The sequence below is a fragment of the Leptonychotes weddellii genome, chromosome 8 (assembly GCF_054177405.1).
Source record: "Leptonychotes weddellii isolate Sample4059 chromosome 8, ASM5417740v2, whole genome shotgun sequence".
NCBI lineage: Eukaryota > Metazoa > Chordata > Mammalia > Carnivora > Phocidae > Leptonychotes > Leptonychotes weddellii.
This window is the reverse complement of record NC_138376.1, coordinates 51,382,770-51,399,895: the sequence shown is the minus strand read 5'-3', so window position 1 is coordinate 51,399,895 and position 17,126 is coordinate 51,382,770. Positions and strand designations below refer to the sequence as shown.

General features: G+C 34.8%; 1 protein-coding gene across 1 annotated transcript in view; it reads right to left on the bottom strand.

Annotated features, from left to right (window-relative positions):
- Positions 1-17,126, bottom strand: part of LOC102728278 (uncharacterized) — a 249,854-nt gene that overhangs the window by 175,590 nt on the left and 57,138 nt on the right. The window contains exons 8-9 of the mRNA XM_081829350.1: positions 13,749-13,874; positions 12,624-12,686 (exon numbers count right to left, since the gene is read on the bottom strand). Of these exons, the coding sequence (XP_081685476.1) occupies positions 12,624-12,686; positions 13,749-13,874 (189 nt within the window). The remainder of the gene's footprint in view (positions 1-12,623; positions 12,687-13,748; positions 13,875-17,126) is intronic.

The following is a 17,126-nucleotide window of genomic DNA, read 5'->3' as shown; positions in this document are numbered from 1 at the left end:
CAGATCTGTACCTCTGAAACGAATAATGCAATATATTTTAAGAAAAAAAAGAAGAAGAAGATAGCAGGAGGGGAAGAATGAAGCGGGGGAAATCGGGAGGGGTAGACGAACCATGAGAGATGATGGACTCTGAAAAACAAACAGGGTTCTAGAGGGGAGGGGGGTGGGGGGATGGGTTAGCCTGGTGGTGGGTATTGAGGAGGGCACGTTCTGCATGGAGCACTGGGTGTTATGCACAAACAATGAATCATGGAACACTTTATCTAAAACTAATTATGTAATGTATGGGGATTAACATAAGAATAAAAAAAAAAAAAAGAAACTGAACTTAAATATATGGAATGAATAAGTCACAGGAATAAAAGGCACAGCCTAGGGAATATACTCAGTGATATTGTAATAGCATGTGTGATGACAGATGGTAGCTGTACTTGTAGGTGAGCAGAGTACAATGTATAGAGACGTTGAATCACTATGTTGTACACCTGAAATGAATGTAACATTGCATGTCAACTAGGGACGCCTGGGTGGCTCAGTCAGTTAAGCGTCTGCCTTTGGCTCAGGTCATGACCCCAGGGTCCTGGGATCCAGTCCTGCACTGGGCTCCTTGCTCAGCAGGGAGCCTGCTTCTTCCTCTGCCTGCTGCTCCCCCTGCTTGTGCTCTCTCTCTGATAATAAATAAATAAATAAACAAACAAATAAACAAATAAATAAATAAACTTTTAAAACATTGCATGTCAATTATACTCAAATAAAAAAACTTATAAAACAAAACTGAACTTAAATAAGATGCTGAACTGCAACAGTAACCTCTTGTGAGTAAATTGATCATGTAGAATTATCTTTACAATATTAGAAAAGACAACATGAAAATCAACCATTTTATGAGATAAATAGCATATTTTTAACATTTTATCAATGGACTGAATATATTTCTTATATTTTTATTTATATCTCATGTGGTACTGTATTTTTAAATGTTTATTTAATTTATGTCTACAGTGAAATATGTATTAAAAGATATTAAAGCATACATAAAAGAGTGAAACTCAGAAGCCTTGGGGCTCTCAGAATGATGGGCAATGTTCTAGAGCAGGGGTCAGCAAGTTTTTCTGCAAAGGACCAGACAGTAAATATTTTAGATTTTGCAGGCCCTATGACTTCTGCCACAATTACCTAACCCCTGCCACCTGGCACAAAAGCAGCCTAAGACAATAGGAAAACAAGTGAGTGTGGTTGTGCTCCAGCACAAAGTTATTTACAAAATCATCCAGTTAGAGTTTTTGGCAGCCCTGCTGCAGAGTCATAGTTTGTTGACCCCTGAACTATCAGACTCGTTCTATATATTTTGTCTTCCTTCCTGGTGCAACCTTTTACAACAGCCGCAAAGCTTAATCAAATAGCAGGAATTCCAGGAGCACCAAATTCACCTTTAATACCGCCTGAACCCTAAAATATAGAAATGCTCATTAGGAGGTTTTTTTCAAAGGTGTATTAAGTGCTAATGTCAAAGAGAATCTACCATTTCACAGAGAAGCTGCTTCTGCTTGCACCAGAGTGTTCCCTGAGTCCCTTCCTCATATTGTCTATGTCATTAAACTATACTTTTGACAATAAATTATCAAAAAGTTAATAAGTAATAAATATCAAAGTGCTAATCAAAACTAAAACTATGCATTCTCCACACAGATATATACAATTCAGCTTTATCATTTCTTTTATATTTATCAAAGGTAAGGAATGATTCTATCGCTTTTATTTTAACTAATACCTAATGCTTTCAATTCAAGTAAGTCATGAAATTTTAGACTCTAAGGTACCCATATTTGTTTCATTAATGTGCTTGATCTTCTATTATATCCTCTAGGAAAAATCCCATAGCTGGGTCAATCCAATTGTTGACTTCCCTGCTTTTCCATCTAAATGGGAAAAAAATATTCTCAATGAAGCTGATGTGTTACCGATATCTACCTTAATGGCTCTACCACAAATTCAGTCTAATAAATTCATCCTCGAAATGGTGGAAAATAATATCAACTTTTTGAATGAGTTTCTCTATCACTAATGTGTGATAGAGATTAAGAATATATCAGAATTTTATGAATATATAATGCCATTATTACACTGATATTGTATTTCATTTCAGATTTAAGGTACACAAGTAAATGTCAATTTCAAGTTCCTGTAGATTAGATGAGATTATATCAGGTTGGGTAAAATTGATATAAAAATAAAATTGATACAAAAATGGATACAAAACAAAATAAATAAAATATATTCAATATTAGATTAGAAAGGATAAAGAAATATTCTTTATTTCTTATACTGACATAGAAAGTCAAAAGTCAATATTAAATTCTACCTCTGAGAGCTTACTACTAAGGGAAGATATTCCTCCTTTCAAAAAATTTGAGAACATATTTTGATTCAATTACTTTTTATTGGTGTTGTGTGGCTACAGAATGAGCATGTGAGGAATGTCAGATTGAAAAGAAAATAAAGGAAAACTCACCAGTAATCTCTGAGTTAACACATTAGACTATTCAAAATGGAAACTTCCATATACTGAGATCCGAAGAAGGGGGTAGTGGAAAGGAATCAATACAAAAGTTTCTGACTAAAGAGTCAGGTAAGTTAACTTATTCCATTTTAAATTGTTTTAATTTTCTTTAGAAGTATGTCAGCAAAGCAATCATTTCATAAAGCCTATACTTTTTGGGAAATTAACTGGATATGTGGAAGATAATAATTCAAACATAAACTGGAAAATTATTCCCCAAATAGAGCTCAGACCTTAGGTTCAGGGACATTAAAATTGAACTGCTATTTTACGAAACTCTGACAAAGTTTCAACTTTGAAGTGGGTAAAGGTATTAGCCAGGGTCTTAAAGAACTGAGAAAGTAATGTGGTTGCTAAGTAATTAGGTTGCCAACTACATTTGCTAAAAAAAAAAGGAGGGGGAATTAAAAGATTCAGAAAACTACAATAATCAAGTCTGAATGAAAGAAAAGTATTAATTGTTATTTCAAATAATGTCATCTAGAGTTTACTCTTGGACCAATGAGATGATTTGATTAGGTGATCTAATATAGAATACTGATCACACCTAGGTGTTCAAATCCATGCAGTGGTTGAATTTCAAACCATCTTACTCCATGAAGAGTGTCATCATTTTTATGAAAAGAAAAAAAAAGCAGTAAATCAGATTAATGAAGCATGGATGAGAACATAGGCAAGTAAAGATAAAAATTAAATTAAGCCCAAACTCGTTTTTTCCCAAATATTTCTGATTCTTTGTGGCTAATTAGCAATATGAAGCTAAAACTAATCAGGTCACTTTGTTTTTAAAAGAAGAAGTGTAGTATAGAGCAATAGTGAATAACAGTCCTTGATGATTTAGCATATCTAGCTCTTTCTCTGCAAATTGACTCTTTGCCCTGCTTGGCAAAGTTCCCTTGGCAATTGGGGCATCAAATTTATAGGTTCTAGAAACAGCTGAGTTGATGATTTAGACTTTCTGTCAGGTGTGGTGTTCATTCATTCATTCATTCAACTCCTATTATGTGCTATTCTATGTATGCTGCTCACAAAATTCCTATTCTAGTGCAGGAGATAAATAGATGCATAACGCTAACAAATCAGGTGACACTAAAAATGCTAAGAAAGAAGACAGAAGTGGAATGAAGGGATGCTTTTAATATAAAGACTTAAGAAAAGACTTTTCTATTTTAAAGTGATTTCTGAGAAAGAACCTAAATGGTGTGAAGGAGAGAGCCAAGTGGCTATCTAAGGAACTCCCAGGTATATGTACCTGTTATAAAGACCCTGGAGCAGGAGTGAACAGGGGGAGAGGGTAGGACACAACATAGAGAGTAGAGAGTGGGATAGGGAGAGCCCTACACACTATGTGGAGCCACGGAGAGAGCTTCAATGTTTATCTTGAGAGAGACAGGAAGGCATGGGTGGGTTTTGACCCAGGTGGGAAAGGATTTACTTAGATGATTATTCATTGTCAAACAGTGTTAGGAACAGAAGACATAGATTTGAATGAAATACCTAAATCATTAAGTGACCTTTTCAAGAAATTAACTATCAATAACTTATTAATATTTACTACAAGTAGCACACAATCACACTTCAAGATTTTTATATACTAAAATATTTAATCAATTTCAAATTCTATGGGATTAGCTTACGAATGAAGATTAATTTGTTTTTGTCCAAGGCACATAAGAAACTAAACTCAAACTAAAAGGATTATTTCCACGTCTCCCTCAATATGTGAACAAGTATACTATGGATAGGAAAGCAGAGGAAACATATTTTTTCAGTACCTATTATGTGCTAGTTTCTGGCACTATGTATCTTATATACATTTTATTGTATTCCCTCTTCACAATAAACCATTGACTAGGTATTATTAAGGATCACTTTCAAAGCAAGTAAGAGGTGGATGGGTTTCAATCTCAAGTGGTTCAGGCTCCAAAGAGGTTAGCCTTCTAATATACTGTCCTACATATACTGTCCTAAATATCCTTTCTCAGTCTTACAGACCAAAAGGAAAACCTTGAGAACATCTGGTTCCCTTAGTAATGCTGCACTTCTGATCATTTCACAAAATTAACTATTCAACACGCCTCAGAGCAAAATGACTTTCAATCTTCAAGCTATGCAGACATTATTTTGTGCACCTACTCTAATAATGAAAATTATATAGCAGACTTAAACATAGAGGAAAGTCATCTTTATTTATTGCACATTAAAGTTGCAGGATCACACAGTACAATAAGAATAGGAACAGACTCATCATCAACTCCTTAAAATGAAACAATACATCTATGTTTATTACGAGTACCAGAAAGCTGAACACATTCATAGCCATAGTCTTCTGAAGTCATAATTACACAGCAAGTGCTATGCTGGTTTAATCAAATGCTGGTGCTTGTATTGAAAAAAATGAAGATACCAATTAATTATTTGTCTTGTTTTGTAGATCATCAATTTATTTTAGCCCAACTGTTTTTACCTTACCACTAAAATCACTTGCAATTATGAGTTTTGTGTAGTCTGGAAATTAAAACCAATGTTAATATTTAAAAACATATCTTAAATGGGAAGTTATATAATACACTGTAACCCTAAGGTACCTTTTTGTATATTTTATAGATTTGGAATACAATAAATTTGCTAATAATTATCATTTTTACTAATTCCTCCCTAGTCCTTTTCTACTGGTTTTCTTTCCTACAGAGGGAGGGATCCCTAAACAAATAATCACTAGATTATAAACTCAGTGAGATTAAGCCTAGTTTTCTCACTACTGCTCTAGCTCCAAAACTTAGCACACTTTTTATTATAATAATAGGAACTCAATAAATAGTTGCTGATGAATTAATGAATAAAAGAAAAATTTAATTGATTTTAATAATTAAATTAACATTTAGATGTTAAAAGAGGCATCTTCTGTATGATTAAAGAGTATGGAGGGGCGCCTGGGTGGCTCAGTTGGTTGGGCGACTGCCTTCGGCTCAGGTCATGATCCTGGAGTCCCGGGATCGAGTCCCACATCGGGCTCCTGAGTCTGCTTCTCCCTCTGACCCTCCTCCCTCTCATGCTCTGTCTCTCATTCTCTCTCGCAAATAAATAAAATCTTAAAAAAAATTTAAAAAAAAAAAGAGTATGGAGGAAAGAATGAGTCTTTAAAAGACATATGCCCTAACAACAGAGTCTTAGTACCTAATCTTTTTTAAAAAAAAAATCATTTAAAGGTGATTTAATGATTTTCTTAATATTTACTTAATGTTTTTTAAATGAGGCAGGGATATTTTTAAAGTATTTTACTCCTAAAACTGACATGTGAAATTTCTTCCTATGCCAGTAATCTTAAATTGATAGGACTGGTAAGTCAAAGAATGGGAAAGTCAAGTTAAAAAATGGTAATGTGTATCACATCACAATCACCAACAAGTAAGACAGATACGCGTTTTCAAAGTACTTTGTGTCAAACTTATGATGTAGGTACAACTGATAGATGATATGCCCTCATTTACAGATGAGGGAAATGAAGCATGAAGAGACTGGGTGGCTTGGCCAAGCTCACACTGCTAACCTGAGAAGAGTTGGAATTAATCCAGATCTTTCTACTCTATGAGTCCTCTTAATTATGTTACCATGAGCATACCATTCTACCCATGCATGGTTCTCTCAGCTGCAAAATGAGGATAAAAATATTGGGTTGAAATTCTTGATGAAGTTATAAGGATAAAACAAGATATGTCAAGTGGAAGTGCCATGATCAAAGAACACAAATAATACTGAAGAGCTTTTAAAATATAGAGCAACCTTAAAAATGCAAACTGGATTTGACATGTCTAGGTTCTGATCCCAGCTTGACCACTCACCTTGGGCAATAATTTAACTTCCCTAAACTTCAGTTTTGCTTTCTATAAAATAGTAATGCCAATACTTAATATGAAGAATTTTAAGAATCAAAAAGATAACATATCTAAATCACTCTTCCCAGTGTCTGGCACATGGTTAATACTCAATAAATACTAGCTATTGCTATAATGATTCATATATTTAGTTTGATTGAAGTAGTCCTTAGGACTAGATATTTTTTAGGTATTTTAAATTTTCATATAATGGCATTAAGCAAGGTTATCCCAAGTAATTTGATTTAAAGGGCAAAAATAAATGCTCCATCATACCTCAAAATTCTCTCAAACACCTGCTAAGGTGCCTAAAGTTCCCATGCAAGCTACAGTGGCAGACCTTCCTTTGGGAGTCAAATGCCTATAAAGCCTTTGTTGAAGCTTGCTCTGCAAGTTTAAAGGATCAGTCATTGCTCAGACATCAGTCTCCTACCTTTTAAAATAAGGAGCCCACTTAGATTATGTTGCTAATTTAGAACCATGGACTTCCAAGTTAAGGCATGAATGGAATTCAAATCTGTTTCATGTTGGAAAGGTGAAAAAATCAACTCCTAAGCTTAGCACAAATTAATTTACCTAGTTAGCTAACAACGATATGACATTAAAAAGTAGAAAATGGAACACTTATGTTTTGATATGGTAGGGAGAAGGGAAAGGCAAATCTCTAAGCATGGGATATTGCCTAATATTAGTCCAACAAAGGTATGCTGTTTAGGATAAGGATTGAGAGCTAAGGAAGAATTTTCAGTGGGGACCCATCAGCAGACAAGAGAAGTCACAAGAAAAGTAATTTATAAGCCAATATCCCAAATAAACATAGATGCAAGAATCCTCAACCAAATACTAGCAAAATGAAATCAAGAATAAAGTGAAAGCATTATCCACCAGGATCAGAACATTCCATGCAAAAGGAAAAAAATATATATTCTTCTCGAGTGCACATGGAACATTTTTTAAGATAGATCAAATGTGGGGCACCTGAGTGGCTCAGTTGGTAAGCCTTCAGCTCAGGTCATGATACTAGGGTCCTGGGATCAAGCCCCACATCAGGCTCCCTGCTTAGCAGGGAGGCTGCTTCTCCCTCTCCTCCCTGCTCCTGCTCTCTCTCTTGCTAGCTCTGTTGCTATCTCTGTCTCTCTCTCAAATAAATAAATAAAATCTTTAAAAAAAAGATCAAATGTTAGGCCACAAAACCAATCTTAATAAATTTAAGAAATTGTTTGTATTTCCCTGATGACGAGTATTTACCAAAAGGATACAAAAATACTGATTCAAAGAGGTTCATGCACCCCCATGTTTATAGCAGCATTATCAACAACAGCCAAATTATGGAAAGAGCCCAAAGGTCCATCGATTGATGAATGGATAACGAAGATGTGGTACACACACACACACACACACACACACACACTGGAATATTACTCAGCCATTATAAAGAATGAACCCTTGCCATTTGCAATGATGTGGATGGAGCTAGAGTGCACTATGCTAAGTGAAATAAGTTGGTCAGAGAACGACAAAGACTATATGATTTCATTCATATGTAGAATTTAAGAAACAAAACAGATGAACATAGGGGAATGAAAAAAAGAGAGAGAAGTAAACCATAAGACACTCCTAACTACAGAGAACAAACTGAGGGTTGATGGAGGGAGGAAGGTTCAGGATGGGCTAAATGGGCTACGTGGGTGATGAGTACTAAGGAGGTCACTTGTTGTGATGAGCACTGGGTGTTATATATAAGTGATGAATCACTGAATTCTACTCCTGAAACCAATATTACCCTATATGTTAACTTACTAGAATGTAAATAGAAACTTAAAACAAACAAACAAAATTAAGAAACTGAAATCATACCAAGCATCTCTTTCAACAACAATGGTATGAAACTTGAAATCAGTTACATGAAAATAACTGGAAAATTCACAAATAAGTGGACATTAAACAATATGCTATTGAATAATCAATAGATCAAAGAAAAATCAAAAGAGAAATAAAAAATACCTGAGACAAATGAAAATGTAAATATAGCATATCAAATTGTGTGATACAGCAAAAGCAATTCTAAGAGGGAAGTTCATAGTGATAAGTGACTACTCTACCACAAGTAACAAGAAAAGTCTCAAACAAGCAACCTAACTTTACACCTCAAGGAACTAGAGAAAAACAAACAAACAAACAAATAAACCACCAAAGCCCAAAGTTAGTAGAAGGAAAGAAATAACAGAGTACTGCAGAAATAAATTAAGTAGAGACTAAAAACATAATAGAGGTCAATGAAACTAGAGGTGGTTCTTTGAAAGAGAAATAAAATTGACAACTCTTAAGTAGACTCATCAAGAAAAAAAGGAGGACTCAGATAAAATAAAAAATGAAAAAGAAGTTAATCTAAATACCATAGGAATATAAGGGACCATGAGACTACTATGAACAATGATATGTCAACAAATTGGACAACCTAGAAGAAATGGATACATTCCTAGAAACATACCTCCTACCAAGAATGAATCATAATAAACAGAATATCTGAGCAGACTAATAATAATGAGATTGAATTATTAATCAAAAATATCCCAATAAACAAAATTACAGGACCAGAGAGCTTCACTGGTGAATTTTACCAAACATCCAAAGAAGAATTAATATCAATCCTTCTCAAACTCTTCCAAAAAATAGAATAATAGAGAACTCTTCCAAACCCATTTTATGAGGCCAACATTACCCTGATATTAAAACTAGACAAGTATGCCACAAATAAAGAAAATTACAGGCTAATATCCCTGATGAACATAGATGAAAAAATTCTCACAAAATATTAGCAAACAGAATTCAACAATTTATTAAAATATCATACACCATGTTCAAGTGGGATTTATTACAGGCATGTAAGGATGGTTCAATATGATATATCACATTAATGAAATGAAGGATAAAAATCATATGTTCATCTCAATAGATGCAGGAAAAGTATTTGAAAAAATTCAACATTCATATATGATAAAAGCTCTCAACAGTGTGTATAGAGGGAAAGTACCTCAACATAATAATGTCTACATATGAAATGCCCACAGCTAACATCTTACTCAATGGTGAAAAGCTGAAAGTCTTTCCTCCAAGATCAGGAATAAGACAAGGATGCCCAATCCCATCACTACTATTCAACATAGTATTGGCAGTCCTAGCCAAAACAACAGGCATGAAAAAGAAAGAAAAGGCATCCAGATTGGAAAGGGATAAGTTAAACTGTCACTATTTGCAGATGACATGATTTTATATATAGAAAACCATAAAGACTCCATCAAAAAACTATTAGAATGAATTAACAAACTCAGTAAGGTTGCAGAGTGCAAAATCAAGACACAAAAATCTGTTGTGTTTCTATACACTAATAGTGAACTATCAGAAAGAGAAATAAAAAAATCTTAATTATAATTGCATCAAAAGGAATAAAATTCCTAGGAATAAATTTAACCAAGGAGGTGAAATACATGTATATTGAAAACTTAAGACATTAATAAAAGAAATTGAAGACACAAATGGAAAGATATTCTATGCTCATGGATTAGAAGAATCAATATTGTTCAAATATCCACACTACCCAAAGGAAACTATAGATACAGTGCAATCCCTATCAAAATGACATTTTTCAAAGAAATAGAAGAAATCATTCTAAAATTTGTATGGAACCACAAAAAACCTCAGTAGCCAAAACAATCTTGAGAAAGAAGAACAAAGGTGGAGGCATCATGCTCCCTGATTTCAAACTATATCACAAAGCTATAGTAATTAAAACAGTAGAATATTGGCAACAAAACAGACACATAGACCAATGGAACAGTATAGAAAACAATAATTAAACCCATACATAAATGGTCAATTAATTTATGACAAAGGAGCCAACAATATACAATGAGGAAATGACTGTCTCTCCAATAAATGGTGTTGAGAAAACTGAACAGCCATATCCAAAAGAATAAAATTTGACCACTATCTTACACTATGTTACACAATTAATTCAAAATAGATTAAAGACCTGAATATAAGATCTGAAACCATAAAACTCCTAGAAGAAAACATAGGCACTAAGCTCCTTGACATAGGTCTTTGTGATCATTTTTAAATCTGACACCAAAAGGAAAAATAAACAAGTTGAACTATAGCATACTAAAAAGCTTCTGCACAGCAAAGGAAATCATCCAGAAATGAAAAGACAATATACTGAATGGAAAAAAATATATGTAAATCACATATCTGATAAGGGGCTAATATCCAAGATATATAAAGAACTCATACAATTCAATTGCAAGAAAATTGAAAATCCAATTAAAAAATGGGCAGAAGACCTGAATAGATATTTTTTTCAAAGAATACATATAGATGACTAACTGGTACATGAAAAGATGCTCAACATCATTAATCTTCAAGGAAATAACAAATCAAAACCATAATGAGATATCACCTCACATCTGTTAGAACAACTATCATTAAAAATATAAGCAATAATAAATGTTCATGAGGATGTGGAGAGAGAGAAACCTTCAGCACTGTTGGTGGGAATGTAAACTGTACAGCCATTATGGAAAACAGTATGGACATTCTCCAAAAAATTAATCTAGCAATTCCACTTGTGAGTATTATCTGAAGAAAATAAAAACATTGACTGGAAAAGATACATGCACCTCCACATTAATTGCAGCATTATCTACAGTAGCCAAGGTATGGGAATAATTTAAGTGTCCATCAATGAATGAATGGATAAAGGAGATGTGATACACATACATGCACACACACATACACACATACACACACTGGAATATTATTCAGCCATAAAAAAGAATAAAATCTTGCCATTTATGATAACATGGATGGACCTCAAAAGCATTAATAGTATGTGAAATAAGCCAGAGAGTGAAAGACCAATACTATATTATCTCTCTTATATGTGGAGGGAAGAAAAGAAAGAAAGAGAGAGAGAGAGGGAGGAAGAGGGAGAGAGGGAAGGAGAGAGGGAGGGGCATAGGGAGAGAGGTAAGGAGAGAAGGAAGAATAGAGGGAGGAAGAGAGGGAGGGAGAGAGGGAGAAGAGAAGACAAGAGAAGAGAAGAGAAGAGAAAGAAAGAGAAAAGAAAGAAGAAAAAAAGAAAATCAAGCTCATAGATACAGAGAACAGATTGGTGGTTGCCAGAGGTAGGGAGTGGAGGTTGGAGAAATGGGTGAAGGGGGTAAAATTTTATTTAAAAATAAAATAAATAGATAAATAAGCAAACAAATGATAGGAAGCTAAAAAAGAATCTTTGTGGGGATCCATCAGCACACAAGAGAAATAAGAGTTGAAGTATTTGGAGAACAGAATGCTAGAGAAGCCTAGGGCACAACTTTCTTGCTAATAAACTTTCTTGCTTCACAATTGTGCTTAAAGTTTACAGATACAAAGATTTGGGTTTCCACATCTTTGCAAATTTTAGTTCCTATAGGAACTCAAAAGCAGATTTGAATGCTGATATAGTCTTCCTTATTTCAGCCATCAGCATTTAAATATAGTCCTTAATAGCCTTTAAGGAAATGTGCATTTGTATGGGACATAGAGATATGAAATGGATGCATTTTTTAAATTTTATTTTATTATGTTATGTTAATCACTATACATTACATCATTAGTTTTTGATGTAGTGTTCCATGATTCATTGTTTGCATATAACACCCAGTGCTCCATTCAATACGTGCCCTCTTTAATACCCATCATCCAGACTAACCCATCCCCCCACCCCCTCCCCTCTAGAACCCTCAGTTTGTTTCTCAGAGTCCATAGTCTCTCATGGTTTGTCTCCCCCTCCAATTCCCCACCCTTCATTTCACCCTTCCTACTATCTTTTTTTTTTTTTAACATACAATGTATTATTTGTTTCAGAGGTACATGTCTGTGATTCAACAGTCTTACACAATTCACAGCGCTCACCATAGTACATACCCTCCCCAATGTCTATCACCCAGCCACCCATCCCTCCCACTTCCCACCACTCCAGTAACCCTCAGTTTGTTTCCTGAGATTAAGAATTCCTCATATCAGTGAGATCATATGATACATGTCTTTCTCTGATTGACTTATTTTGCTTAGCATAAATGCATGCATTTTTAAGTCACTTTTGAACAAATCCACTTTCATCCTGACAGTGTTTTGAAGTATCTTACCTGTTCTCCTTTATCCCCTTTCTGACCAGGTGAGCCTGGAGTTCCTGGCAATCCTGCTTCTCCCTGAGCAAAAATGAATTTTGTGTTATCAAACATTCTGTCACATTGAGCTAAAGTTTATAAATATGAAGGTGACCATAGTAGGATAAAGCTTTACTCTCCTCTGAGCTGACGTTGGTCCCTCCACTATAATGCCCTTCCCTTGCTCAGGAGGCTCAGTAATCTCCCTCTTCCAAATACCATCTCCTCCATGAGACTTTCCATGGACTGGGACACATGATGCTCCTCTATGCCCCTAGCACCTTGTACTTGCCTTTCTCGTGGAGCTTATGATATAGTATTGGTCGCTAGAAGAAATGTAAGGTTCCTCTAAACTTTTACCTCACCCCTGTATCTACTCGTCCAGCCAGGAGTAAAGTGGTAGCTGAATGTGTTGTCTCTAACAGCATGTAGTAAGTCGCAGTACTAAGGAACATTCTGCTCTAGGAACCAGGGCCAGTTTTTTCTTTTCCTCTTTCCTTTCCTCAGGTATGGGCATAGAGGAAAACCACCATCAAGAAATCACTAAGCCTCCTTGTAGCACAGCCTCGTGACTACCATTAACATTCATAAAAGAAGTTCATGTAGGTCCATGGGACCACTCTTTCTGACCAGGGGACCATACTGGTACAAGTGAAGCAAATTCTTTAAGTAATATTCTCTGCCTATTTCCTACAGTATCAGTACACAACAAAGAAATATTATATAGAGTACCTCTGTGTATGTGTTAAAGAGCAGGCACTGTTTTCTTCAACTGAATTCCCAGAACGGAAGCCTATTCCCGGCGCATGCTAAGTACTCAATATTTGTCTGTTGGACAGGTGGATCTCCCCTTTACTTTCTATCCATTATATTTCACAGCCTGGAAAGATAATCTGATGGCTTTAGAACTATCCAGGAAAAAAACCCAGGAAATCCTATCCCCAATTCCCTTCTCTTAATCTACCCAGTGATGGAGTGGCTTATGTATTTGATTCAACCAGCACTAAAGGTCAAGACACATTCTGTGCACCGGGGCCACATCCAAGGGGCTGGGCTCAATTTGCGCAGTGGCTTTTCAGTGGGCCTAGACTGAAACTAGCAAACCTTGTTTGGAATGCACTGGCACTGGTCTTGAAGTTCCTGCTTTGCTGGGAGATAGGCAGACATTTTACTGGCGTGAGCAGGTAACAGTGATGATGCAGAACTTCCATGGCCATTCTGCTCTGGACACTAAAATCCAGAAAAATGAATACGGTCAATTCCAAACATTCTAACATCCCAAATACTGGCTCCCACCACACTAGGGATGACATAACTTGCCTGTAAGAACTGCCTTCTAATGAGCCAGAAGTTGACACTGGTCTGTGAAAGTTTATAATACCTTTGCTCTTTCACTAGGCCCCCGATGTGTTTTATTACACCGACAACATGCTAAAAATGTGCTAAAATGTTGGTTTGTTGAGGAGGCCTAAAGCTATTATAAATGACTTTATGATGAGTACAGTAATATCAAACAATAACTGCCTTGTTACGATAAAATAGTTATACATATTACATCCGTGTACGTGTTTGTGGAACAAAAATTTAAAATAAAAACAAGCAACGTGAACTTTTAGAACCTTGTTTACTCCAAGATGATTGTAAAGGCGTGTAAAAGTAGAAAATAAATTCTTTTTACACTCTAGGATGATACAGATTTAATTAAAGTATATATTAGTCTGGGTCTTTAAAGTCCATTGTCCTTTAAAGTTATTAAAATGTCTCCATTGTAAAAGACAAGCGGTGAATTTTATACTTAAGCAGTGGGTTCAGAACATGTGGGATAACATGAAGTGAAACTTAGTTACAAAGCAATGAACTTTTTTTCTCTGAAAAATAAATCCAGACTGGGAGGATAAATAAATGCATCCCTTCCTCTCCACATCATTTACCAGGCTCCTCACCCCGGACTGTAACTGTGAATTTGTAATTTTATAAATTTGCAATTTCATAACTCTGAATTTTCAATTTAGGGGAAAGAGTTCAGACATTACTTTGTATGCTACAAATCATATAGGCTTGGAAAAGTATTGTCAGGATACAAAACTAAAAGATTGTCAGTGGTTATTTATTATGGTGAGACTACCATTGATAATTACTTCATTCTTTGAATTTGGCTGTATTTTCCAAGTTTTCTATAATAGACATATGTAATTTTCTTTAAAGATTTTATTTATTTATTTGACAGAGAGAGAGCACAAGCAGGGGGAGCAGCAGAGGGAGAGGGAGAAGCATGCTCCCCGCCGAGCAGAGAGCTCGACATGGGGCTTGATCCCAGGACCCTGGAATCATGACCTGAGCCGAAAGCAGATGCTTAACTGACTGAGCCACCCAGGCACCCCAACATACATAATTTTTAAAACAAAAAACTCTTTTGAAAAAAATGGGTAGCACTCTAATGCTTGTGAAAACAACAAAAACTGTAAGAAAAATAACACCCAGAAGCACTGGGACTAGTTTTCTGTGTCCACCCCTAGGTCTATCACATTTACTCTCTCCAGATTTAATAATTAGCTATTCTGTTATCTTAGTAAATTTCCAAGTCCACAAGTCCAGAAGTCATATTAGAATGAAACATGATTATCAACAGAATAGTCCATTTATTTCATATGATTTGATATGATTTTCCAGAGACTTCCTGCTCTACCAGTTACCACTTAGATGACCAAGACCCAATTTGAGTTCATAATTTTGGTCTGGATAAATAATTTACTATATTAAATTGGGGATTTAAATGACTTTAAAAGTATGTCTCAGGATTCACTATAAAACTTTCCACACTCTCCAAAAAGTGCCTAAAGGGAACATAAAAATGTACAAAGTAAGGACTCTTCCCTTCATAAAACCTCTGGTTTTGATTTGACGCATATTTAGTTAATTGGCCCACAAATTTTAATCACATTTCTCATTTATTTTCAACAAATGTTGCTGATTTTCTTCTTCTGTCTATGTCTGTAGTCATGAAATTTTACAGAAATAGAAAATCTAATTAATAGAAGAAAGGAAGTATATTTCAGATGATCTTGAATGAATTTCACCCTTGACCATGCTATAAAATATTAATTACAAAAAGCATGTCTAATTTGAAATTCCAGGATAAAATTAAATTTTTAAACAAGCACATTAAAATTTTCTGAATTCAACACTCTTTCAAAAAAAAGTTGGTGTCAGAATTATAACGGATGCACTTAAATGGTTTTTATATAATTATTTATCTTTCAAACTATACACTTCCATTTGTAAAATGTAGCATGTTTCTATTTTCTGCTACTCATTAACAGAATGGTGATGTCCCTTCAAATAATTATCAGCAGGAAAATAAGCAGGCTTTTGTCATTTTTTCCTATAGTCAAAGATGAAAATTCCTACCTTATTTTCCACAATTTTACTCCTAAATAATCTTTTTAAGATATGATTAATTTCTCTTCCATAATTTGTGAGGTTATGTTATTGCTTTTAATAATCCAACCACTCCATCAAATCTATCACTTATACTTCCTTAAATGGTTTTCTCATAACTTGAATTGAAAATATCTATTATGTGATGATACAGAGTAAAAACTACTGGTCAAAAATACAGTATTTAGATATATCAAAACATTGTTATGTTACTTTCAACCAGGAAAAGTTATTATTTTAAGAGCTCTTACATCCTAAGGGAATAATTAATTTAAAAAATAAACTTTGGGAGAATTAACATTTTCAAAATTTAAATATGTGGCTCCAGGAAGTCTAGGTATTTCAAGTCTGTAGATTGGCATTATAAATTATCTTTTTAGATATTTATAGAAAGATATTTGGCTGGCTTTCATTTTACTTGGAATGAGAGCCATAAACTGGGTTGGCGATATGCTTTATAAAACCAAGTTACATAAGCAAAACAAATAATTTTGAAAAACTTAGCTATGCTTTGAATCAGTCACATTATTATTCTACTACCCACAGTGAGTGACAGAAGTTAAAAATATTTTTGAATTACTGAACTATCAATAAAATTTTCATATTGGATGGCAAGTATAGAACTTCTGGGAAATCTAAAATGCAAAGAAAAACATTTTCACCTTTTACTTTTCATATGTTCTTTCTGTAAGATTTTATCGAGTTAGTCCCTTTTATTTATTTTATTTTATTTTTTTTTTTTAAAGATTTATTTATTTATTTGAGAGAGCGAGAATGAGAGAGAGTACATGAGAGCGGGGAGGGTCAGAGGGAGAAGCAGACTTCCCGCCGAGCAGGGAGCCTGATGCGGGACTCGATCCCGGGACTCCAGGATCATGACCTGAGCCGAAGGCAGTCGCTTAACCAACTGAGCCACCCAGGCGCCCCTTGAGTTAGTCCCTTTTAAACACCTTTTTGTACCATCTACCTCCTTTAATAGTTGATAAGTCAACAAGTCAAGAAACAAAGTTTTGACTATCTTCTACAAACAAAGCACTAGGAATT